This window comes from Pristiophorus japonicus, unplaced genomic scaffold (genome assembly GCF_044704955.1).
Source record: "Pristiophorus japonicus isolate sPriJap1 unplaced genomic scaffold, sPriJap1.hap1 HAP1_SCAFFOLD_231, whole genome shotgun sequence".
NCBI classification, from domain to species: Eukaryota; Metazoa; Chordata; class Chondrichthyes; family Pristiophoridae; genus Pristiophorus; species Pristiophorus japonicus.
Window position 1 is genome coordinate 661,985 of NW_027252026.1, and position 26,276 is coordinate 688,260.

A 26,276-nucleotide genomic window follows, 5' to 3' on the forward strand; every position below is an offset into this window, starting at 1 on the left:
CACAAACAGGAACTGCGTATCATAATTGAGGCTGTACTGCTGGCGGAAGAAATACATCGCCAGCACACACCACCTAGGAGGGGGCTCAACATACAGCTATCTCTGCAGGGTCTGAAGATGGAAAGTCGCGTGCTGGGTGCTGATGCACACCAATGCCTGCCCTCCTTCAGCAGGAGACTCAGAACCGCAGCAGAGAACCAGTGCTTCCTGTTGTTCCAGAAGAAGTCCACCAGTTTTTTCTGCATCTTGGTGACAAATGCAGGGGGAGGGGTCAAAGTGACCAGCCAGTACCACAGCATAGCGGCCACCAGCTGGTTTATGACTAGCGCTCGACCCCTGTAGGACAGCACTCGGAGCAGTCCTGTCCAGTGCCCTCGGCAAGTGGCAATTTGGCCTCCAGCTCTTGCCAGTTCGCCGGCCAGGCTTCCTCGGCAAGGCTAAGGTAGACTCCCAGATAGAGGAGATGGGTCGTGCTCCTCTGAGCTCCTCCGGCAGGGAGTCCACCTGCCACTCACCCACCAGGAGTCCGGAACATTTCTCTCAGTTGATCCTGGCGGAGGATGCGGCCGAGTAAATCTCCTGGCACTCACGCATCCTCCGCAGTTCAATGGGATCCTCGACCATGAGGAGCAGATCATCGGCGTAAGCCGAGAGGACGACCTCCACGTCCGACCCTTGCAGAGCCAATCCCGTCAACCTCTTCCGCAAGAGGCGCAGGAAAGGCTCCACTCATATGGCATATAACTGGCTGGACATGGGGCATCCCTGGCGCACACCTATCCCAAAGCGAAGGGGTGCCGTCAAAGATCCATTAACCTTAATCAGACACTCCGCGGCCACATACAAAAGTCAGATCCAGGCAACGAAATGCGTCCTGAACCTGACAGTGTGCATAGTTCCGAACAGATACTCGTGATCCATCCTGTCGAACGCCTTCTCCTGTCGAGGGAAAGGAAGGCGATCGACAGACCAGCCTCCTGGGAATGGTGGACCAGGTCCCGGACCAGATAGATGTTATCGTGGATTGCCCGGCCCGGGACCGTGCAGGACTGGTCGGGTGGATCATGTGGTCTAGCACGGCCCCAAGGCGAGCAGACACAGCCCTGGCAAAAATGTTGCAATCCGTCCTGAGCAGGGAGACCGGGCGCCAGTTCTCAAGTAGGCGGAGATCGCCCTTCATAGGCCGCAGGACGATGACTGCCCTGTGCCAAGAGAGGGGCATCTCCCCGGTCGCCGGACTTTCCCCCAGGACCCGCACGTAGTCGGCCCCAAGGATGCCCTGTGGAATTCCACGGTCAGCCCATCCAGCCCCAGGGACTTTCCCCTCGAGAGCTGGTCGAGGGCACCGGTCAGCTCCGCCAGGCCCAGCAGATCATCCAGATTCTCGGCACCATCCAGCCCGACCTTCGGCAGGTCCTCCCACAAAACTCTACACGCTTCTTCGCTGGACGGATCCGGGGAGAACAGAGCCCTGCAATAGTCTCAGGCCCTGTGGCTGATGCCCTCCGGATCTGAGACCAGAGATCCGTCGTCGGCCAGCAGCGTGAAGAGCTGCTTACGGACCCCGTCTTTTTTCCAGCGAGTAGAAGGGGAGCCGTGGTCCAGGTTCTGGAGGAACCAGATACGTGACCTCACGAATGTGCCTCGGGACCCGACGAGCTGCAGGTCCTTCAGCGCGGCCTTCTTCGCTTTGTACACGGTCCACAGGGCCGGGTCCTCCACGACTTGACCGAGATGGGACTCCAGGTCGAGCATCTCCTTCTCCAGGCGCCCCACCCTGGCCTCCCGCCTCTTGGTCGACCCCTTCGCGTACTCTTGACAGAAGAGACGGAAGTGAGCCTTGCCCACGTCCCACCATAACCTCAAGGAGGGGAAGCCCCCTGCTTCCTTCTCCAGTCGGACCAGAACCGATGGAACAAATCCTGGAACCGCTTGTCCCCCAGCAGCAGGTTGTTAAAATGCCAGTACGCGGACCCCACCCGCACACGGAGCGAAGCAAGCTCCGCCCACATCAGGTGGTGGTCCGAGCACGGCACCGGCCGCATGGAAGCTGCCGGAACTCAGGAGACGTACGCCCGGGAAATGTACAAGCAGTCGATTCTGGACCTTCCTCTTCCAGGCCTCACCCAAGTGAAGGTGCTGGAGTCGGGATGGAGATTTCGCCAGACATCCACCAAGTCGAAGGCCCCGACCAGATCCCTCAACGTTTCTATCACCGCCAAGCTCTGCAAGGCACCGGAGTGGTCCCTCGCCTCGAGGGTGCAATTAAAATCCCGCCCCGAGGACAATGCAGTCGCTGACGTTGACGGAGCCTAGAAGAGTGGACACTTCTTCTCGGAAACGCACTTGCTCACTAAATGGAGCGGCACGTCCCCCAGGCGAACCGTGACATGGAGCAAGTGGCCTGGCACAGGCTTCTCGACCCACAAGATCTCCGGCTGAAAATGTGGGGCCAGCAAGATAGCCACCCCACAAGAAGTGGCGGTGAGGTGGCTCATGCGAACCTCTCCTTGCCATTCCAGGAGTCACATGGCCTCATCTCCCAGCACGGTGTGGGTTTCTTGCAGGAAGCTCACCGGATATTTCCCCTCCCGAAGGAGCGGAAAATTATTAAATCCTCAGTGTGCCTCTCTGCCGCCATTGATGTTGAGGCTGGCTACGGTTATCTTCATGACAAGAGCATCGTGCAATCTCTAAATAACCTACTGTGGGGAGGGACGGAGTCATGAGATGACCTCCACTCCCTCAGCAACCCAGTGAGGAACGTTCTGAGCCGGTGCAGCTGAAGATGACTTTTTTTGGTCAGGTCCTGTCCGCGCCCATGGTTCTGACGGCGGACGGACCTGATGAGCAGCACCGACTTGGACCATTGGTCCAGGGACAGGTGGGCTCTATTGTGGTGACCCTGGCATTGCACCAAAAAATCCCGGAGTTCCTTGGCAGGAATGAGGGGGGACTCAGCGGCGGGCACGAGGAGATCCATTGCCTCACTGCCGATGGACTCCAAATCCTCTCCCGCGTCCACCACCGAGTCCCCGTCCTCCTCCGGGAGGTTGCCACCAGCGGCCAGTCCGTCGACCGCACAGGGTACGGTGAACGGCCCGGCCGCACCATCCGGCCCTACCTCTGTCACAATCCCACCCCCAGGATCATTGGCAGAGCAGTCCCCCCTGGGCTCTTCCTGGAATACCGGGTCGGGAAGTGGCAGCGGACGGGGGTCCCCCTCCGCCCCAGGCACCGGGGAGCACGGAGAGACCAGGCCGAAGAACTGCTCCAGGTTCTCCAAGTACCCCGGCTCCAACATCAGGGACAGAGATTGGTGTTCCTCACCCTCCCCACCACCACCCTCTGACCCAGCGGGCAGGGGTTCTTGTGATACTCTTCTGCCGGGTCGAGCAGATCCCGGGGGATGCTGATGTTTGACTGGGCGAGCTCGGACTCTTCGGCCTTGCCCGCCTCAGTCCCCAGGGCACTCGATCCTGCGGCGATACTTTCTTTTTGCTGCCCCGCGGCCTCCGCAACAGCAAGATCTTCTTCCCCATCCCCAGGAGGCTCAGGCTAGACAGCCTTGGCTGTCTCACCCCCCTGAGGGACAGACTCCCCCCGCCTTCGGCACATGTTGGGAGCGCTGGTGGGGGACGCGGGACCCTCACCAGGCACCAACTTCTCCACGGAGGGATCTTGGTCCTCCTCCCTTTCCGTGGAGCGGTGCCTCCTTTTCTGTCTGGAGGGACGCGGAAGCTGGGAGACCTCCATATCTGCCGAGGCATCTGCCTCCGCTCCCTCCTTCCGGGTTTCTTGCCCGCGCCCGACCGCAGGTGGCAAACTCACCGCAGATGCGGGTATGGTCAAGGGCTTGGGCACAGAATGCCCCACGCTAGCCGGTGGTAAGTTGGGGCTAAGCGCAGTGATAGGGCTGTTTAGCCCACTGAGGGGGACTCGGCTGAAGGTGTTTGTCTTTCTTCCGCGCCTTCCTTCCGCGCGGACGCTCTCCCTCCAACCTGCCAGAGGCCGAGATGGCATTGGCCCCCGACGATGCCCGCGCATCTTTGGTTCCTAACACGCGGACGGTAACGGGGGGAGGACTGGCGGCGGCACCAGCCGAGGCCACTTTAGGTGTTTTGGCGGCCTTGGAGGCGGGGCAGTTCACTGCGGACATGCCCCACCTCTCTACAGGCATGGCACCACACGCTGTCCAGAAGAAGCGGTAGGCTGTCCCCTCGTGGACCACATTGAATGCACCTTCTGTTACCTCCTCCCGGACCAGCTGAACAAAAAGCTGGCGCCGGACGGAGAACACAAGGGAGGCTGGCCTCCCTGAATCCGAGCGGGATCGGCATTATCCCCGCCCTCACCTCCACCAGTTGACGTAGGTGGGGGAGGAGGAGCTCACCGGGAACAAAGGGCGGAACGTTGGAGATGACAATTCTCTGTGCGGTGGTCTCGAGTCCCACCCACCGTGAGCCCCTTATTCAGGGCCAGGGACACTCCCTGCTCTGACCCCAGGAAGAACATAGCCTTCATGTGCATTTTTGAGGTGGCGAGAATGGCCAAGGGGCTGACTACCCCAGCCATTGCCCTCACACACTCCACAATCGTCATGTTGGGGTGGGTGTAGCTCTAGACCCCATTCTTTTTGGTCAATAATGTAAAAGGTGGCAGGGCAGCAGGAGCAGCAGTGACCACCACGTGCGCATGTTTTTGCTGGCCCCGCTACCGGCGAAGGTGGACTCGCCATATCAGGGTCCCTTTAAAGGCCACACCCACCCCAATGTCACAGGCCTTCAGGGCCTCTTTAATTGAGCAGCGGGAGCTCTTAATTAGGCACACCTCTCCCCTGCGTGTTTAACAATTGGGGAGGGGCCTCTTTCTCTCTGCTGGGTAGTTTTAATTAATAATAGTAATTGCAATTGAGAGTAGGAAAGAGGGGCCTGAGAGAGAGAGAGAGAGAGAGAGAGAGAGAGAGAGAGTGTGAGAGAGAGAGGGGTGGGAAAGAGGGAAGCTGTGAGGGCAGGGTCACCCCTCACAGTGTTGGGTGGGTGCTGGCAGGGGTGCACTCTCCGAAGGTAAACAAAGTCTTTATCGATGGTCTTCGGGTGGGGGAAGAAGATGTCTTCACCCAGGATAGCTGGAACTCCCCAGGTACCATCCTCCACCAGGTCTTAATGATGTTAATTAAGGGAGTTAATTACCCAGGCAGCTCGAGCTGTCCTGGGCCAGGCAATGGGGAGAGGGGTGTTTTAGTGGTGTGTGGGGCCTAGTTATTCACAAGAACCCCACACCCTTACACACACACAAACCCCCACAATGTTCCGGCCTAAATGGTCTCTCCTCCCCCCACCTACAAACTAAAGTATTTTTTGGAGAGTGCAGCCACCTGTCGGTGTTGTAAATGGCTCTGCCTCCTTTCACACAGATGATGGTGTGACAGTTTGTAGTTTGTTCTCTTCCCCTCTCTCCAACTCTGTCGCAGGGGTGTTGAAGCGAGCAGCTCTTGGTCCTCCTGCCTCTCAAGGTGTTAATCCAGCAGGCCTCTTCCTCCTCTCCGAGAGACTCTGGTGGCAGGCAGACAGATAGTTGTAGCAGCTCCTTCTCCACAGGCTCCCAACTCACAAGTGGCTGAAACACTCCCACAACAGCTAAATATATTAGCAACTATTTTATAGAAAACAATCAAGTGCCCCCTGATTAAAGGGGGGGGGGGACACTCCAAAACATTTATGGTGCCCCCTGTGTTTTTTTTTCCTGAGGGCACCAAAACACTAATTATACAATTGCCCCCTGGCTAAAAGGGAGGGGGTACTAAAACCGACAAACTTAAACAAATTAAACTTTGGACATTAAGATCAAATTAAAATTTGGTTGCCGGGGGTGATGATGCACTCCAGTCCCTCCGGCACCCATCGACAACAGCTATACAAACCTGCTCACAGGTTCATACATTACATAACAACATAAGAAATAGGAGCAGGAGTAGGCCATACGGCCCCTCGAGCCTGCTCCGCCATTTAATACGATCATGGCTGATCCGATCATGGACTCAGATCCACTTCCTTGCCCGCTCCCCATAACCCCTTATTCCCTTATCGGTTAAGAAACTGTCTATCTCTGTCGTAAATTTATTCAATGTCCCGGCTTCCACAGCTCTCTGAGGCAGCAAATTCCACAGATTTACAACCCTCTGAGAAAAGAAATTCCTCCTCATCTCAGTTTTAAATGGGCGGCCCCTTATTCTAAGATTATGCCCCCTTGTTCTAGTCTCGCTTATCAGTGGAAACATACTCTCTGCATCCACTTTGTTAAGCCCTCTCATAGTCTTAAACGTTTTGATAAGATCACCTCTCATTCTTCTGAATTCCAATGAGTAGAGGCCCAACCTTCTCAACCTTTGTCAGCCCACTCATCTCCAGAATCAACCTAATGAACCTGCTCTGAACTGCCTCTAAAGCAAGTCTGTCCCTTTGTAAATATGGAAACCAAAACTGCACGCAGTATTCCAAGTGTGACCTCACCAATACCCTGTGTAACTGTAGCAAGATTTCCCTGCTTATATACTCCATCCCCTTCGCTATAAAGACCAAGATTCCATTGGCCTTCCTGATCACTTGCTGTACCTGCATTCTACCTTTTGTGGTTCATGCACAAGTACCCCCAGGTCCCTCTGTACTGCAGCACTTCGCAATTTTTCTCCATTTAAATAATAACTTGCTCTTGGATTTCTTTCTGCCAAAGTGCATGACCTCACGCTTTCTAACATTGTACACCATCTGCCAAATTTTTACCCACTCACTTAGCCTGTCAACATCCTTTTGCAGATTTTTGTGTCCTCCGTCCACATTGCTTTTCCTCCCATCTTTGTATCGTCAGCAAACTTGGCTCCGTTACACTCGGTCCTTTCTTCCAAGTCATTAATATAGATTGTAAATAGTTGGGGTCCCAGCATTGATCCCTGTGGCACCCCACTAGTTACTGATTGGCAAACTGAGAATGAACCATTTATTCCGACTCTCTGTTTTCTGTTAGTTAGCCAATCCTCTATCCATGCTAATATATTACCCCCAACCCCGTTAACTTTTATCTTGTACAGTATCCTTTTACGTGGCACCTTGTCAAATGCCTTCTGGAAGTCCAAATACACCACATCCACTGGTTCCCCTTTATCCACCCTGTTCGTTACATCCTCAAAGAATTCCAGCAAATTTGTCAAACATGACTTCCCCTTCATAAATCCTGACCAAATTATGCTTTTCTAAATGTCCTGCTACTGCTTCTTTAATAATGGACTCCAATATTTTCCCAACCACAGATGTTAGGATAACTGGTCTATAGTTTCCTGCTTTTTGTCTGCCTCCTTTTTTAAATAGGGGCGTTACATTTGCAGTTTTCCAATCTGCTGAGACGTCCCCAGAATCCAGGGAATTTTGGTAAATTACAACCAATGCATCCACTATCCCTGCCGCTACTTCTCTTAAGACCCCAGGATGTAAGTCATCAGTTCCAGGGGATTTATCAGCCTTTAGTCCCATTATCTTACTGAGTACCACCTCCTAGTGCCTGTGATTGTGTAAACTTCCTCTCCCCACTATAGCCCCGTGACTATCCACTATTGGGATATTGTTCGTGTCCTCTACCGTAAAGACTGATTCAAAATATTTGTTCAGAGTTTCTGCCATCTCCATGTGCCCCATTATTAATTCCCCGGTCTCGTCGTCTAAGGGACCAACATTTACTTTAGGCACTCTTTTCCTTTTTATATACCTATAGAAACTCTTGTTATCTGTTTTTATATTTCGAGCTAGTTTACTTTCATAGTCTATCTTCCCTTTCTTAATCATTTTTTGCTGACTTTTAAAAGCTTCCCAATCTTCTGTCCTCCCACTAGTTTTGGCCACTTTGTATGCCCTTGTTTTTAATTGGATACCGTCCTTTATTTTTTTTTTAGTTAGCCACGGATGGCTATCTTTTCTTTTACACCCTGTCCTCCTCACTGGAATGCATGTTTCTTGAGAGTTGTGAACTATCTCCTGAAATGTACGTCACTGTTCATTAACCGTCCTACACTTTAATCTATTTTCCCAGTTAACTTTAGCCAACTCTGCCCTCATACCTTTGTAGTTTCCTGTAATTAAGCTTAGTACGCTGGTTTGAGATCCAACTTTCTCACCCTCCATCTGAATTTGAAATTCAACCATGTTATGATCACTCATTCCAAGGGGATCCTTTACTAGGAGATTGTTTATTAATCCTGTCTCATTACACAGGACCAGATCTAAGATAGCCTGCCCCATGATTGGTTCCATTGCAGACTGCTCAAGGAACCCTCCAACTCTCCATTTCTCGCTCCAACTTTAGAAACCATTACAAAAACCCATCATTTTGACCAACATTTCCGACACCTCTCCCAATTTCTTCCTTGACGGCTTGGTGCCGGTCGCCCTAGTTCCATTGTTGTGAAGCACTTTGAGACAATTATGTGAAAGGAGCTTTGTAAATGCAAGTGTTTTTTGTCTTGGAGGTGGGGTAGCATTGCTGGTTAAAGAGGAGATTAATGCAATAGTTAGGAAGGGCATTAGCTTGGATGATGTGGAATCTATATGGGTAGAGCTGCAGAATACCAAAGGGCAAAAAACGTTAGTGGGAGTTGTGTACAGACCTTCAAACAGTAGTAGTGATGTTGGGGAGGGCATCAAACAGGAAATTAGGGGTGCATGCAATAAAGGTGTAGCAGTTATCATGGGTGACTTTAATATGCACATAGATTGGGCTAACCAAACTGGAAGCAATAAGGTGGAGGAGGATTTCCTGGAGTGCATAAGGGATGGTTTTCTAGAGCAACATGTCGAGGAACCAACTCGGGGGGAGGCCATCTTAGACTGGGTGTTGTGTAATGAGAGAGGATTAATTAGCAATCTCGTTGTGCGGGGCTCCTTGGGGAAGAGTGACCATAATATGGTGGAATGCTACAGTAGGATGGAGAATGAAACAGTTAATTCAGAGACCATGGTCCAGAACTTAAAGAAGGGTAATTTTGAAGGTATGAGGCATGAATTCGCTAGGATAGATTGGCGAATGATACTTAAGGGGTTGACAGTGGATGGGCAATGGCAGACATTTAGAGACCGCATGGATGAACGACAATAATTGAACATCCCTGTCTGGCATAAAAATAAAAAAGGGAAGGTGGCTCAACCGTGGCTATCAAGGGAAATCAGGGACAGTATTAAAGCCAAGGAAGTGGCATACAAATTGGCCAGAAATATCAGCGAACCCGGAGACTGGGAGAAATTTAGAACTCAGCAGAGGAGGACAAAGGGTTTGATTAGGGCAGGGAAAATAGAGTACGAGAGGTAGCTTGCAGGGAAAATTAAGACGGACTGCAAAAGCTTCTATAGATATGTAAAGAGAAAAAGGTTAGTAAAGACAAACGTAGGTCCCCTGCAGTCAGAATCAGGGGAAGGCATAACGATGAACAAAGAAATGGCAGACCAATTGAACAAGTACTTTGGTTTGGTATTCACTAAGGAGGACACAAACAACCTTCCGGATATAAAAGGGGTCAGAGGGTCTAGTAAGAAGGAGGAACTGAGGGAAATCCTTATTACTCGGGAAACTGTGTTGGGGAAGTTGATGGTATTGAAGGCCGATAAATCCCCAGGGCCTGATGGACTGCATCCCAGAGTACTTAAGGAGATGGCCTTGGAAATAGCGGATGCAGTGACAGTCATTTTCCAACATTCCATAGACTCTGGATCAGTTCCTATGGAGTGGAGGGTAGCCAATGCAACCCCACTTTTTAAAAAAAGAGGGAGAGAGAAAACAGGGAATTATAGACCGGTCAGCCTGACATCGATAGTGGGTAAAATGATGGAATCGATTATTAAGGATGTCATAGCAGCGCATTTGGAAAGAGGTGACATGATAGGTCCAAGTCAGCATGGATTTGTGAAAGGGAAATTATGCTTGACAAATCTTCTGGAATTTTTTGAGGATGTTTCCAGTAGAGTGGACAAGGGAGAACCAGTTGATGTGGTGTATTTGGACTTTCAGAAGGCTTTCGACCAGATTAATGTGCAAAGTTAAAGCACATGGGATTGGGGGTAGTGTGCTGACGTGGATTGAGAACTGGTTGGCAGACAGGAAGCAAAGAGTAGGAGTAAATGGGTATTTTTCAGAATGGCAAGAAGTGGGGTACCGCAAGGTTCTGTGCTGGAGCCCCAGCTGTTTACATTGTACATTAATGATTTAGACAAGGGGATGAAATGTAGTATCTCCAAATTTGCGGATGACACGAAGTTGGGTGTCAGTGTGAGCTGCGAGGAGGTTGCTCTGAGGCTGTAGAGTGACTTGGATAGGTTAGGTGAGTGGGCAAATGCATGGCAGATGAAGTATAATGTGGATAAATGTGAGGTTATCCACTTTGGTGGTAAAAACAGAGAGACAGACTATTATCTGAATAAGAACATAAGAACATAAGAATTAGGAACAGGAGTAGGCCATCTAGCCCCTCGAGCCTGCTCCGCCATTCAAAAAGATCATGGCTGATCTGGCCGTGGACTCAGCTCCACTTACCCGCCCACTCCCCATAACCCTTAATTCCCTTATTGGTTAAAAATCTATCTATCTGTGATTTGAATACATTCAATGAGCTAGTCTCAACTGCTTCCTTGGGCAGAGAATTCCACAGATTCACAACCCTCTGGGAGAAGAAATTCCTTCTCAACTCAGTTTTAAATTGGCTCACCCGTATTTTGAGGCTGTGTGCCCCCTAGTTCTCGTCTCCCCGATGAGTGGAAACAACCTCTCTGCCTCTATCTTGTCGATCCATTTCATTATTTTGAATATTTCTATAAGATCATCCTTCTGAACTCCAAGGAGTAAAGACGCAAGCTACTCAATCTATCATCATAAGGTAACCCCCTCATCTCTGGAATCAGCCTAGTGAATCATCTCTGTACCCACTCCGAGGCTAGTATATCCTTCCTTAAGTAAGGTGACCAAAACTGCACGCAGTACTCCAGGTGCGGCCTCACCAATACCCTGTACAGTTGCAGCAGGACCTCCCTGCTTTTGTACTCCATCCCTCTCACAATGAAGGCCAACATTCCATTCGCTTTCCTGATTACCTGCTGCACCAGCAAACTAACTTTTTGGGATTCATGCACAAGGACCCCCAGGTCCCTCTGCACCGCAGCATGTTGTAATTTCTCCCCATTCAAATAATATTCCTTTTTAATGTTTTTTTTTCCAAGGTGGATGACCTCACATTTTCCGACATTGTATTCCATCTGCCAAACCTTAGCCCATTCGCTTAACCTATCTAAATCTCTTTGCAGCCTCTCTGTGTCCTCTACACAACCCGCTTTCCCACTACTCTTTGTGTCATCTGCAAATTTTGTTGCACTACACTCTGTCCCTTCTTCCAGGTCATCTATGTATACTGTAAACAGTTGTGGTCCCAGCCCAGAATGGTGACAGATAGGAAAAGGGGAGGTGCAACGAGACCTGGGTGTCATGGTACATCAGTCATTGAAGGTTGGCATGCAGGTACACCAGGCGGTTAAGAAAGCAAATGACATGTTGGCCTTCACAGCGAGCGGATTTGAGTACAGGGACAGGGAGGTGTTACTACAGTGAGGTCACACCTGGAGTATTGTGTGCAGTTTTGGTCTCCTAACTTGAGGAAGGACATTCTTGCTATTGAGGGAGTGCAGCGAAGGTTCACCAGACTGATTCCAGGGATGGCGGAACTGACATATCAAGAAAGACTGGATCAACTGGGCTTGTATTCACTGGAGGTCAGAAGAATGAGAGGGGATCTCATAGAAACGTTTAAAATTCTGATGGGTTTAGACAGGTTAGATGCAGGAAGAATGTTCCCAATGTTGGGGAAGTCCAGAACCAGGGGTCACAGTCTAAGGATAAGGGGTAAGCCATTTAGGACCGAGATGAGGAGAAACTTCTTCACCCAGAGAGTGGTGAACCTGTGGAATTCTCTACCACAGAAAGTTGTTGAGGCCAATTCACTAAATATATTCAAAAAGGAGTTCGATGAAGTCCTTACTACTCGGGGGATCAAGGGGTATGGTGAGAAAGCAGGAATGTGGTACTGAAGTTGCATGTTCAGCCATGAACTCATAGAATGGCAGTGCTGGCTCGAAGGGCCGAATGGCCTGCTCCTGCACCTATTTTCTATGTCTTCCACCTGCACTGCCTTTATGTCGATCTAATTCCCACTGAAATCACTGTCACACTGACTCAATGTCAGACTGGAGGGGCGGTGCTCCGCAGCCAGTGCACAAGCAGTGCGGGATGGGGCAGGCGGTCCGGGTGCAACAGATGCGGCGGGAGAAGACATCTGAAGTATTTTCAGGTTGTGTTGAGAGCCTGCGTGGATTCATTATACCCTGAGAAATATGTAAATAGATGTCACTCAGTCCCATGGTGAATCCCCACGTGTCCTCACTTGGTGCCTTTTGCTTGGCCGTTTACAATGGGCACTTGTGGTCTTCCCAGCTGCTCACCGCAGAATGTCCACTCGAAGCTGGGACAGAGGGACCGATTTTGGAAAGTTGTTTTTTTTCCCCGTGTGTGTATTGGGCACATTCCGGGCCCACGGACGAGTTTCTCACGGGACTCTATTATTAAATAGTTTCTGGCTTTCAACTCCAAAACGAGATGCATTACTTTGCCGCCCAGCCATTCTGAAAGCGGATTGCATATTCCTGAATTACATTAACAGGCTGAAGGATGGTTTATTGCAGCTTGGAAAGGGTCGAGGGGTCATTTATTTGCATTGATGAGTGCAGATTTGGCCACTAAGAGATGCATTGTTTTATATATATATACCCTGTCAATATCCTGATTTAACCAGGTATGTCACCATTATTCCTATAACTGCACTTTTCCCTCAACATGTATTTTCCCGTTAAATCCTGTGTGTGAGGGTTTGTCCCACCATGTGCTCACACGCTTTTGTTCAATTAAATACAAATGGAGTTTGTCCCAGATTTCACCCTCCATTCTGTGTTCAGAAATTCCACTCAGTGTTGTTACTGTAAAAGTGACAACGTTGTACAACATTTACTTACACATGAGATGTTGGTATTGTAACATTATTAGATATAAAACCAATATAATGTACAAAGCACTTACTGGTTACATTCAGCCGGGTTCCTTTTCCATAGATTGATCCCCAAATACCACAGATATAGACCGCGCTGTCTCTGCGCTGCACGCCTCTGATGGTCAGAATGTCGCTGTTACTGGCAACATCTCTGGAAAGCTGAAACCGCTCAGAGAAACCGCGTGATCGGTCAACCCAGCCACCTGCATAGAAACATAGAAACATAGAAACATAGAAAATAGGTGCAGGAGCAGGCCATTCAGCCCTTCTAGCCTGCACCGCCATTCAACGAGTTCATGGCTGAACATGAAACTTCAGTACCCACTTCCTGCTTTCACGCCATACCCCTTGATCCCCCGAGTACTAAGGACTTCATCTAACTCCCTTTTGAATATATTTAGTGAATTGGCCTCAACTACTTCCTGTGGTAGAGAATTCCACAGGTTCACCACTCTCTGGGTGAAGAAGTTTCTCCTTATCTCGGTCCTAAATGGCTTACCCCTTATCCTTAGACTGTGACCCCTGCTTCTGGACTTCCCCAACATTGGGAACATTCTTCCTGCATCCAACCTGTCCAAACCCGTCAGAATTTTAAACGTTTCTATGAGGTCCCCTCTCACTCTTCTGAACTCCAGTGAATACAAGCCCAGTTGATTCAGTCTTTCTTGATAGGTCAGTCCCACCATCCCGGGAATCAGTCTGGTGAATCTTCGCTGCACTCCCTCAACAGCAAGTATGTCCTTCCTCAAGTTAGGAGACCAAAACTGTACACAATACTCCAGGTGTGGCCTCACCAAAGCCCTGTACAACTGTAGCAACACCTCCCTGCCCCTGTACTCAAATCCCCTCGCTATGAAGGCCAACATGCCATTTGCTTTCTTAACCGCCTGCTGTACCTGCATGCCAACCTTCAATGACTGATGTACCATGACACCCAGGTCTCGTTGCACCTTCCCTTTTCCTAATCTGTCACCATTCAGATAATAGTCTGTCTCTCTGTTTTTACCACCAAAGTGGATAACCTCACATTTATCCACATTATACTTCATCTGCCACGCATTTGCCCACTCACCTAACCTATCCAAGTCACTCTGTAGCCTCATAGCATCCTCCTCGCAGCTCACACTGCCACCCAACTTAGTGTCATCCGCAAATTTGGAGATACTACATTTAATCCCTTCGTCTAAATCATTAATGTATAATGTAAACAGCTGGGGCCCCAGCACAGAACCCTGCGGTACCCCACTAGTCACTGCCTGCCATTCCGAAAAGTACCCATTTACTCCTACTCTTTGCTTCCTGTCTGACAACCAGTTCTCAATCCACGTCAGCACACTACCCCCAATCCCATGTGCTTTAACTTTGCACATTAATCTCCTGTGTGGGACCTTGTCGAAAGCCTTCTGAAAGTCCAAATACACCACATCAACTGGTACTCCTTTGTCCACTTTATTGGAAACATCCTCAAAAAATTCCAGAAGATTTGTCAAGCATGATCTCCCTTTTACAAATCCATGCTGACTTGGACCTATCATGTCACCATTTTCCAAATGCGCTGCTATGACATCCTTAATAATTGATTCCATCATTTTACCCACTACTGAGGTCAGGCTGACCGGTCTATAATTCCCTGCTTTCTCTCTCCCTCCTTTTTTAAAAAGTGGGGTTACATTGGCTACCCTCCACTCGATAGGAACTGATCCAGAGTCAATGGAATGTTGGAAAATGACTGTCAATGCATCCGCTATTTCCAAGGCCACCTCCTTAAGTACTCTGGGATGCAGTCCATCAGGCCCTGGGGATTTATCGGCCTTCAATCCCATCAATTTCCCCAACACAATTTCCCGACTAATAAAGATTTCCCTCAGTTCCTCCTCTTTAATAGACCCTCTGACCACTTTTATATCCGGAAGGTTGTTTGTGTCCTCCTTAGTGAATACTGAACCAAAGTACTTGTTCAATTGGTCCGCCATTTCTTTGTTCCCCGTTATGACTTCCCCTGATTCTGACTGCAGGGGACCTACGTTTGTTTTTACTAACCTCTTTCTCTTTACATACCTATAGAAACTTTTGCAATCCGCCTTAATGTTCCCTGCAAGCTTCTTCTCGTACTCCATTTTCCCTGCCCTAATCAAACCCTTTGTCCTCCTCTGCTGAGTTCTAAATTTCTCCCAGTCCTCAGGTTCGCTGCTATTTCTGGCCAATTTGTATGCCACTTCCTTGGCTTTAATACTATCCCTGATTTCCCTAGATAGCCACGGTTGAGCCACCTTCCCTTTTTTATTTTTACGCCAGACAGGAATGTACAATTGTTGTAATTCATCCATGCGTTCTCTAAATGTCTGCCATTGCCCATCCACAGTCAACCCCTTAAGTATCATTAGCCAATCTATCTTAGCTAATTCATGCCTCATACCTTCAAAGTTACCCTTCTTTAAGTTCTGGACCATGGTCTCTGAATTAACTGTTTCATTCTCCATCCTAATGCAGAATTCCACCATATTATGGTCACTCTTCCCCAAGGGGCCTCGCACAATGAGATTGCTAATTAATCCTCTCTCATTACACAACACCCAGTCTAAGATGGCCTCCCCCCTAGTTGGTTCCTCGACATATTGGTCTAGAAAACCATCCCTTATGCATTCCAGGAAATCCTCCTCCACCGTATTGCTTCCAGTTTGGCTAGCCCAATCTATGTGCATATTAAAGTCACCCATTATAACTGCTGCACCTTTATTGCATGCACTCCTAATTTCCTGTTTGATGCCCTCCCCAACATCACTACTACTGTTTGGAGGTCTGTACACAACTCCCACTAACGATTTTTGCTCTTTAGTGTTCTGCAGCTCCACCCATATAGATTCCACATCATCCAAGCTAATGTCTTTCCTAACTATTGCATTAATCTCCTCTTTAACCAGTAATGCTACCCCACCTCCTTTTCCTTTTATTCTATCCTTCCTGAATGTTGAATACCCCTGGATGTTGAGTTCCCAGCCCTGATCATCCTGGAGCCACGTCTCCGTAATCCCAATCACATCATATTTGTTAACATCTATTTGCACAATTAATTCATCCACTTTATTGCGGATACTCCTTGCATTAAGACACAAAGCCTTAGTAATACTTAGTAAATATTACGTGTTTCCTATCCTGTGAGAGGTACCAGTGTACAGTATATTTATCCACACGGTCATTCACATTGCTGCTCTCCAGGGTACACCCAAACTGCACCGTCCCACCCTCGGGCACCGTCACAACTTCTGGGGACTGGATAAGAACCGGACTTGCCTTTCGACCTGTGAATAGTAAATAACTGAGGATCAGAACAGATGAGGAACAACATAAAGTAATAAGTTGAAACCGAAGTGATTATAAAATCTCCTGTGTGTTTGCGAATGGATATTGGTCTGAAATCCCACTCCTCTGTTTCCCGCGGGCGCTCGACAGAAAATGGTAAAAAAGATGCGCACCTACCTTTTCCTGCTGCGCCCACCAGAGATCCCGGTCCTGAGGCCTACTCTCCCTGCACATCGGAGCGTGTGTCTGTCAGGACGGATGTATGTTGGAGCTGGAGTGACATGACACTGGGCAGCCAATCCAGGTCAAGTATTTTCTCATTCATAATAATGGGAACTCGGTCAGTGGGAGTTCTCATTATGATTGAGAAACACTGCCCCCCAACATCCAAACACAAGTAAAAAATAGAAAAAACATCACATATTTAAGATTAATTTAAATTTAAGTCAATAAATGTCTTAGAAAAAAATATTATTTTTCAAACTTTTTTTTAAAAGATTTTTCATAATGGTTTAAAATAAACTGACCTTAGTGGACAGGGTTTTTAACGTTAAAATGTGCTTTTTAAACTTTATTTTTACATGTTTTTGTATGTTTCAAAGCTGGTTTTCAGCACATGTGCATTGCACACCGAAAACCGGCTTTTGTGATGCCTTCCCCGGTCCGTACACACTCCGTACAGACTCAGGGAGGCCGGGATATCTGCCCCAATGTGTATCATCAGTAATTTGTAGCCGAGTTGTTCAAACATATCCTGAGCTTAGCTGTCCCACATTGCCCTGTACTGACCAACAATCCCACTGTGAACAGGCAGCCCAAAAACACACACACTGCAACTGAACTCAGAACTCCTGCTGTGGATATGTTCTTTGCTGCCTTTACCACGGAGGTTGGTACAACAAGGATCAGAAAATCAGGTAAAAAGTTGCCAGTTTTAGTAATATTGTGCGATACCCAACACAAGATTCTGATGTAGGTTCAGATACAGAAGGCTCTCGGTCCACTTCATCTCATCCTTCCAGAATTCCAATACTACCATCGTCCCATTGCAGCGTCCAGCGGTTTGTAAACCTGTCCCGTGTTCTGGCCTCGCCTGGGAACCTGTTCCAGCTTTTGATCACCGTCTTCAAATAACTGAGTCCTGAACTTGGCCTTTACAATCCTGACTGTGCCCTCCTGCCCTGGTTATATCTGAAAGTATTGTTCTGGGTTTGCTTTACCGACCCCACAACACGTGCTGTCCTTCCCCTGGGGCACGGGTACCTCCTATTGTTTATTTCCAATATTTTTATTCATTTATTCGTGGGCATCGCCAGCAAGGCCAGCATTTATTGCCCATCGCTAATTGCCTTAGAGAAGGAGGTGGTGAGCCGCCTTATGCAACTGAGAGCAAGTGCTCTACTCGGAACTCCGACACGGCAAGCGAGCCCCAGGTGGGCAGAGGAAACGTTTCAAGGACACCCTCAAAGCCTCCCTGATAAAATGCAACATCCCCACTGGCACCTGGGAATCCCTGGCCCAAAGACCGCCCTAAGTGGAGGAAGAGCATCCGGGAGGGCGTTGAGCACCTCGAGTCTCGTCGCCGAGAGCGTGCAGAAACCAAGCGCAGGTAGCAGAAGGAGAGTGCGGGAAACCAGTCCCATCCACCCTTTCCTTCAACCACAGTGTGTCCCACCTGTGACAGAGACTGTAATTCCTGTATTAGACTGTTCAGTCACCTGAGAACTCACTTCTCGAGTGGAAGCAAGTCTTCCTCGATTCCGAGGGACTGCCTGTGATGATGATGACAACTGAGTGGCTTTTTAGACATTTCAGAGGGCAGTTAAGGGTCAACCACATTGCACTGGGTCTGGAGTCACATATCGGCCAGACCGGGCAAGGACGGCAGATTTCCTTCCCTAAAGGCCATTAATGAACCAGATGGGTTTTTATGACAATCCGGTGGTTTCATGGTCACCATTACTGACACTGGATTTTTATTCCAGATTTATTTATTCACTGAATTTAAATTCCCCAGCGGCTGTGGTGGGATTTGAACTCATGTCTCTGGATCATTAATCCAGGCCTCTGGATTACTCATCCAATGAGAAACCACTATGCTACCGTTCCCGATATATACGGCACCTTTCATTTATTCTTACTGAACACCATTCATCATTAATCAGCCCAGCTGGGAAGCTTGTTGAGCTCTCTTTGTGAGATCTTGGCTGCGTCCAGTGAATCCACCCCCCCCCCCCACCCCCCGAGTCCACCCCCCCCACCCCCCGAGTCCACCCCCCCCGTCCCCGCTCAATCCACACTCCCCCCACCCCCCGAGTCCACCCCCTCCGTCCCCGCTCAATCCACACTCCCCCCACCCCCCGAGTCCACCCCCTCCGTCCCCGCTCAATCCACACTCTCCCCCACCCCCTGAATCCACCCCCCCCACCCCCCGAGTCCACCTCCCCCCCGCCCCCGCTCAATAATCCACACTCTCCCCCCCTCCGCGAATCCACAGTTCCTCCCCCCCGACCCCTGCTGAATCCACAGTCCCACCCCCCCATCCAAGGCAAGTCAAAACATCTCCTTTGTGCGGCCACTGCCTTCCCCACTGCCCCATACCATGCTACTCACTGCCTTCCCCACTACCCCATACCATGCTACTCACTGCCTTCCCCAGTGCCCCATACCATGCTACTCACTGCCTTCCCCACTGCCCCATACCATGCTACTCACTGCCTTCCCCACTGCCCCATACCATGCTACTCACTGCCTTCCCCACTGCCCCATACCATGCTACTCACTGCCTTCCCCACTGCCCCATACCATGCTACTCACTGCCTTCCCCACTCTCCATACCATGCTACTCACTGCCTTCCCCACTGCCCCATACCATGCTACTCACTGCCTTCCCCACTGCCCCATACCATGCTACTCACTGCCTTCCCCACTGCCCCATACCATGCTACTCACTGCCTTCCCCACTGCCCCATACCATGCTACTCACTGCCTTCCCCACTGCCCCATATCATGCTACTCACTGCCTTCCCCAGTCTCCATACCATGCTACTCACTGCCTTCCCCACTGCCCCATAGCATGCTACTCACTGCCTTCCCCACTGCCCCATACGATGCTACTCACTGCCTTCCCCACTGCCCCATACCATGCTACTCACTGCCTTCCCCACTGCCCCATACCATGCTACTCACTGCCTTCCCCACTGCCCCATACCATGCTACTCACTGCCTTCCACACTGCCCCATACCATGCTACTCACTGCCTTCCCCACTGCCCCATATCATGCTATTCACTGCCTTCCCCAGTCTCCATACCATGCTACTCACTGCCTTCCCCATTGCCCCATACCATACTACTCACTGCCTTCCCCACTGCCCCATACCATGCTACTCACTGTTCCCCACTGCCCCGCTACTCACTGCCTTCCCCATTGCCCCATACCATGCTACTCACTGCCTTCCCCACTGCCCCATACCATGCTACTCACTGCCTTCCCCACTGCCCCATACCATGCTACTCACTGCTTCCCCACTGCCCCATACCATGCTACTCACTGCTTCCCCACTACCCCATACCATGCTACTCACTGCCTTCCCCACTCTCCATACCATGCTACTCACTGCTTCCCCACTGCCCCATATCATGCTACTCACTGCTTCCCCACTCTCCATACCATGCTACTCACTGCTTCCCCACTGCCCCATACCATGCTACTCACTGCCTTCCCCACTGCCCCATTCCCAGCTACTCACTGCCTTCCCCACTGCCCCATACCATGCTACTCACTGCCTTCCCCACTGCCCCATACCATGCTACTCACTGCCTTTCCCACTGCCCCATACCATGCAACTCACTGCCTTCCCCACTCTCCATACCATGATACTCACTGCCTTCCCCACTGCCCCATACCATGCTGCTCACAGCCTTCCCCACTGCCCCATACCACGCTACTCACTGCCTTCCCCACTGCCCCATACCAAGTTACTCACTGCCTTCCCCACTGCCCCATACCATGCTACTCTCTGCCTTCCCCACTGCCCCATACCATGCTGCTCACAGCCTTCCCCACTGCCCCATACCACACTACTCACTGCCTTTCCCATTGCCCCATACCAAGTTACTCACTGCCTTCCACACTACCCCATACCATGCTATTCACTGCCTTCCCCAATCTCCATACCATGCTGCTCACTGCCTCCCCACTGCCCCATACCATGCTAGTCACTGCCTTCCCCACAGCCCCATACCATGCTACTCACTGCCTTCTCCACTCTCCATACCATGCTGCTCACTGCCTTCCCCACTGCCCCATACCATGCTACTCACTGCCTTCCCCACTCTCCATACCATGCTGCTCACTGCCTTCCCCACTGCCCCATACCATGCTACTCACTGCCTTCCCCACTCTCCATACCATGCTACTCACTGCCTTCCCCAGTCTCCATACCATGCTACTCACTGCCTTCCCCACTGCCCCATACCATGCTACTATCTGCCTTCCCCACTGCCCCATACCATGCTACACACTGCCTTCCCCACTGCCCCATATCATGCTACTCACAGCCTTTCCCACTCCCCCAAACTATGCTTCTCACTGCCTTCCCCACTGCCCCATACCATGCTACTCACTGCCTTACCCATTGCCCCATACCATGCTACTCACCGTTCCCCACTGCCCCATACCATGCTACTCACTGCCTTCTCCACTGCCCCATACCATGCTACTCACTGCTTCCCCACTGCCCCATACCATGCTACTCACTGTCTTCCCCACCGCCCCATACCATGCTATTCACTGCTTCCCCACTGCCCCATACCATGCTACCCACTGCCTTCCCCACTGCCCCATACCATGCTACTCGTTGCCTTCCCCAATGCCTCATACCATGCTACTCACTGCTTCCCCACTGCCCCATCCCATGCTACTCACTGCCTTCCCCACTGCCCCATACCAAGTTACTCACTGCCTTCCCCACTGCCCCATACCATGCTACTCACTGCCTTCCCTAATCTCCATACCATGCTGCTCACTGCCTTCCCCACTGCCCCATACCATGCTACTGACTGCCTTCCCCACTGCCCCATACCATGCGACTCACTGCTTCCCCACTGCCCCATACCATGCTGCTCACTGCCTTCCCCACTGCCCCATACCATGCTACTCACTGCCTTCCCCACTCTCCATACCATGCTGCTCACTGCCTTCCCCACTGCCCTTACCATGCTACTCACTGCCTTCTCCACTGCCCCATACCATGCAACTCACTGCCTTCCCCACTGCCCCATACCATGCTACTCACTGCCTTCCCCACTGCCCCATACCATGCTACTCACTGCCTTCCCCACTGCCCCATACCATACTACTCACTGCCTTTCCCACTGCCCCATACCATGCTACTCACTGCCTTCCCCACTGCCCCATACCATGCTGTTCAATGCCATCCCCACTGCCCCATACCATGCTACTCACTGCCTTCCCCGCTGCCCCATACCATGCTACTCACTGTCTTCCCCACTGCCCCATACCATGCTACTCACTGCCTTCCCCACTGCCCTTACCATGCTACTCACTGCCTTCTCCACTGCCCCATACCATGCAACTCACTGCCTTCCCCACTCTCCATACCATGCTACTCACTGCCTTCCCCACTGCCCCATACCATGCTGTTCAATGCCTTCCCCACTGCCCCATACCATGCTACTCACTGTCTTCCCCGCTGCCCCATACCATGCTGCTCACTGCTTCCCCACTGCCCCATACCATGCTGCTCACTGCCTTCCCCACTGCCCCATACCATGCTACTCACTGCCTTCCCCACTCTCCATACCATGCTGCTCACTGCCTTCCCCACTGCCCCATACCATGCTACTCACTGCCTACCCCACTCTCCATACCATGCTGCTAACTGCCGTCCCCACTGCCCCATACCATGCTACTCTCTGCCTTCCCCACTCTCCATACCATGCTACTCATTGCCTTCCCCAGTCTCCATACCATGCTACTCACTGCCTTCCCCACTGCCCCATACAATGCTACTCACTGCCTTTCCCACTGCCCCATACCATGCTACTCACTGTCTTCCCCGCTGCCCCATACCATGCTGCTCACTGCTTCCCCACTGCCCCATACCATGCTGCTCACTGCCTTCCCCACTGCCCCATACCATGCTACTCACTGCCTTCCCCACTCTCCATACCATGCTACTCACTGCCTTCTCCACTGCCCCATACCATGCTACTCAATGCCTTCCCCACTGCCCCATACCATGTTACTCACTGCCTTCTCCACTCCCCCATACCATGCAACTCACTTCCTTCCCCACTGCCCCATACCATGCTACTCACTGCCTTCCCCACTGCCCCATACCATGCTACTCACTGCCTTCCCCATGCCCCATACCATGCTACTCACTGCCTTTCCCACTGCCCCATACCATGCTATTCACTGCCTTCCCCACTGCCCCATACCATGCCACTCAGTGCCTTCCCCAATGCCCCATACCATCCTACTCACTGACTTCCTCACTCTCCATACCGTGCTGCTCACTGCCTTCCCCACTGCCCCATACCATGCTACTCACTGCCTTCCCCACTGCCCCACACCATGCTACTCACTGCCTTCCCCACTGCCCATACTATGCTACTCACTGCCTTCCCCACTGCCCCATACCATGCTACTCACTGCCTTTCCCACTGCCCCATACCATGCGACTCACTGTTCCCATTGCCCCATACCATGCTACTCACTGCCTTCCCCACTGCCCCATACCATGCGACTCACTGCCTTCCCCACTGCCCCATACCATGCTACTCACTGCCTTCCCCACTGCCCCATACCATGCTACTCACTGCCTTCCCCACTGCCCCATACCATGCTACTCACTGCTACCCCACTGCCCCATACCATGCTACTCACTGTTCCCCACTGCCCCATACCATGCTACTCACTGCCTTCTCCACTGCCCCATACCATGCTACTCACTGCTTCCCCACTCTCCATACCATGCTACTCACTGCTTCCCCACTCTCCATACCATGCTACTCACTGTCTTCCCCACTGCCCCATACCAAGCTACTCACTGTCTTCCCCACCGCCCCAAACCATGCTATTCACTGCTTCCCCACTGCCCCATACCATGCTACCCACTGCCTTCCCCACTGCCCCATACCATGCTACTCATTGCCTTCCCCAATGCCCCATACCATGCTACTCACTGCTTCCCCACTGTCCCATACCATGCTACTCACTGCCTTCCCCACTGCCCCATACCAAGTTACTCACTGCCTTCCCCACTGCCCCATACCATGCTACTCACTGCCTTCCCTAATCTCCATACCATGCTGCTCACTGCCTTCCCCACTGCCCCATACCATGCTACTGACTGCCTTCCCCACTGCCCCATACCATGCTACTCACTGCTTCCCCACTGCCCCATACCATGCTGCTCACTGCCTTCCCCACTGCCCCATACCATGCTACTCACTGCCTTCCCCACTCTCCATACCATGCTGCTCACTGCCTTCCCCACTGCCCCATACCATGCTACTCACTGCCTTCCCCACTCACCATACCATGCTGCTCACTGCCTTCCCCACTGCCCCATACCATGCGATCACTGCTTCCCCACTGCCCCATACCATGCTACTCACTGGCTTCCCCACTCTCCATACCATGCTACTCACTGCCTTCCCCAGTCTCCATACCATGCTACTCACTGTCTTCCCCACTGCCCCATACCATGCTACTCACTGCCTTCCCCACTGCCCTTACCATGCTACTCACTGCCTTCTCCACTGCCCCATACCATGCAACTCACTGCCTTCCCCACTCTCCATACCATGCTGCTCACTGCCTTCCCCACTGCCCCATACCATGCTACTCACTGCCTTCCCCACTCACCATACCATGCTGCTCACTGCCTTCCCCACTACCCCATACCATGCGACTCACTGCTTCCCCACTGCCCCATACCATGCTACTCACTGCCTTCCCCACTCTCCATACCATGCTACTCACTGCCTTCCCCAGTCTCCATACCATGCTACTCACTGTCTTCCCCACTGCCCCATACAATGCTACTCACTGCCTTCCCCACTGTCCTTACCATGCTACTCACTGCCTTCTCCACTGCCCCATACCATGCAACTCACTGCCTTCTCCACTGCCCCATACCATGCTACTCACTGCCTTCCCCACTGCCCCATACCATGCTACTCACTGCCTTCCCCACTGCCCCATACCATACTACTCACTGCCTTTCCCACTGCCCCATATCATGCTACTCACTGCCTTCCCCACTGCCCCATACCATGCTGTTCAATGCCTTCACCACTGCCCCATACCATGCTACTCACTGCCTTCCCCGCTGCCCCATACCATGCTACTCACTGCTTCCCCACTGCCCCATACCATGCTGCTCACTGCCTTCCCCACTGCCCCATACCATGCTACTCACTGCCTTCCCCAATCTCCATACCATGCTGCTCACTGCCTTCCCCGCTGCCCCATACTATGCTACTCACTGCCTTCCCCACTGCCCCATACCAAGTTACTCACTGCCTTCCCCACTGCCCCATACCATGCTACTCACTGCCTTCCCTAATCTCCATACCATGCTGCTCACTGCCTTCCCCACTGCCCCATACCATGCTACTGACTGCCTTCCCCACTGCCCCATACCATGCTACTCACTGCTTCCCCACTGCCCCATACCATGCTGCTCACTGCCTTCCCCACTGCCCCATACCATGCTACTCACTGCCTTCCCCACTCTCCATACCATGCTGCTCACTGCCTTCCCCACTGCCCCATACCATGCTACTCACTGCCTTCCCCACTCACCATACCATGCTGCTCACTGCCTTCCCCACTGCCCCATACCATGCGATCACTGCTTCCCCACTGCCCCATACCATGCTACTCACTGGCTTCCCCACTCTCCATACCATGCTACTCACTGCCTTCCCCAGTCTCCATACCATGCTACTCACTGTCTTCCCCACTGCCCCATACCATGCTACTCACTGCCTTCCCCACTGCCCTTACCATGCTACTCACTGCCTTCTCCACTGCCCCATACCATGCAACTCACTGCCTTCCCCACTCTCCATACCATGCTGCTCACTGCCTTCCCCACTGCCCCATACCATGCTACTCACTGCCTTCCCCACTCACCATACCATGCTGCTCACTGCCTTCCCCACTGCCCCATACCATGCGACTCACTGCTTCCCCACTGCCCCATACCATGCTACTCACTGCCTTCCCCACTCTCCATACCATGCTACTCACTGCCTTCCCCAGTCTCCATACCATGCTACTCACTGTCTTCCCCACTGCCCCATACAATGCTACTCACTGCCTTCCCCACTGTCCTTACCATGCTACTCACTGCCTTCTCCACTGCCCCATACCATGCAACTCACTGCCTTCTCCACTGCCCCATACCATGCTACTCACTGCCTTCCCCACTGCCCCATACCATACTACTCACTGCCTTTCCCACTGCCCCATATCATGCTACTCACTGCCTTCCCCACTGCCCCATACCATGCTGTTCAATGCCTTCACCACTGCCCCATACCATGCTACTCACTGCCTTCCCCGCTGCCCCATACCATGCTACTCACTGCCTTCCCCAATCTCCATACCATGCTGCTCACTGCCTTCCCCGCTGCCCCATACTATGCTACTCACTGCTTCCCCACTGCCCCATACCATGCTGCTCACTGCCTTCCCCACTGCCCCATACCATGCCACTCAGTGCCTTCCCATCTGCCCCATACCATCCTACTCACTGACTTCCTCACTCTCCATACCGTGCTGCTCACTGCCTTCCCCACTGCGCCACACCT

The 26,276-nt window shown here is 51.5% G+C and overlaps 1 protein-coding gene and 1 pseudogene across 1 annotated transcript in view; both read right to left on the reverse strand.

Moving 5' to 3' along the window:
• The window catches only part of LOC139245688 (uncharacterized), a 193,784-nt gene that overhangs the window by 54,787 nt on the left and 112,721 nt on the right, over window positions 1-26,276 (reverse strand). The window contains exon 3 of the mRNA XM_070871249.1: window positions 13,153-13,326. Within this exon, the coding sequence (XP_070727350.1) occupies window positions 13,153-13,326 (174 nt within the window). The remainder of the gene's footprint in view (window positions 1-13,152; window positions 13,327-26,276) is intronic.
• The window catches only part of LOC139245689 (uncharacterized), a 304,862-nt pseudogene continuing 294,811 nt past the window's right edge, over window positions 16,226-26,276 (reverse strand).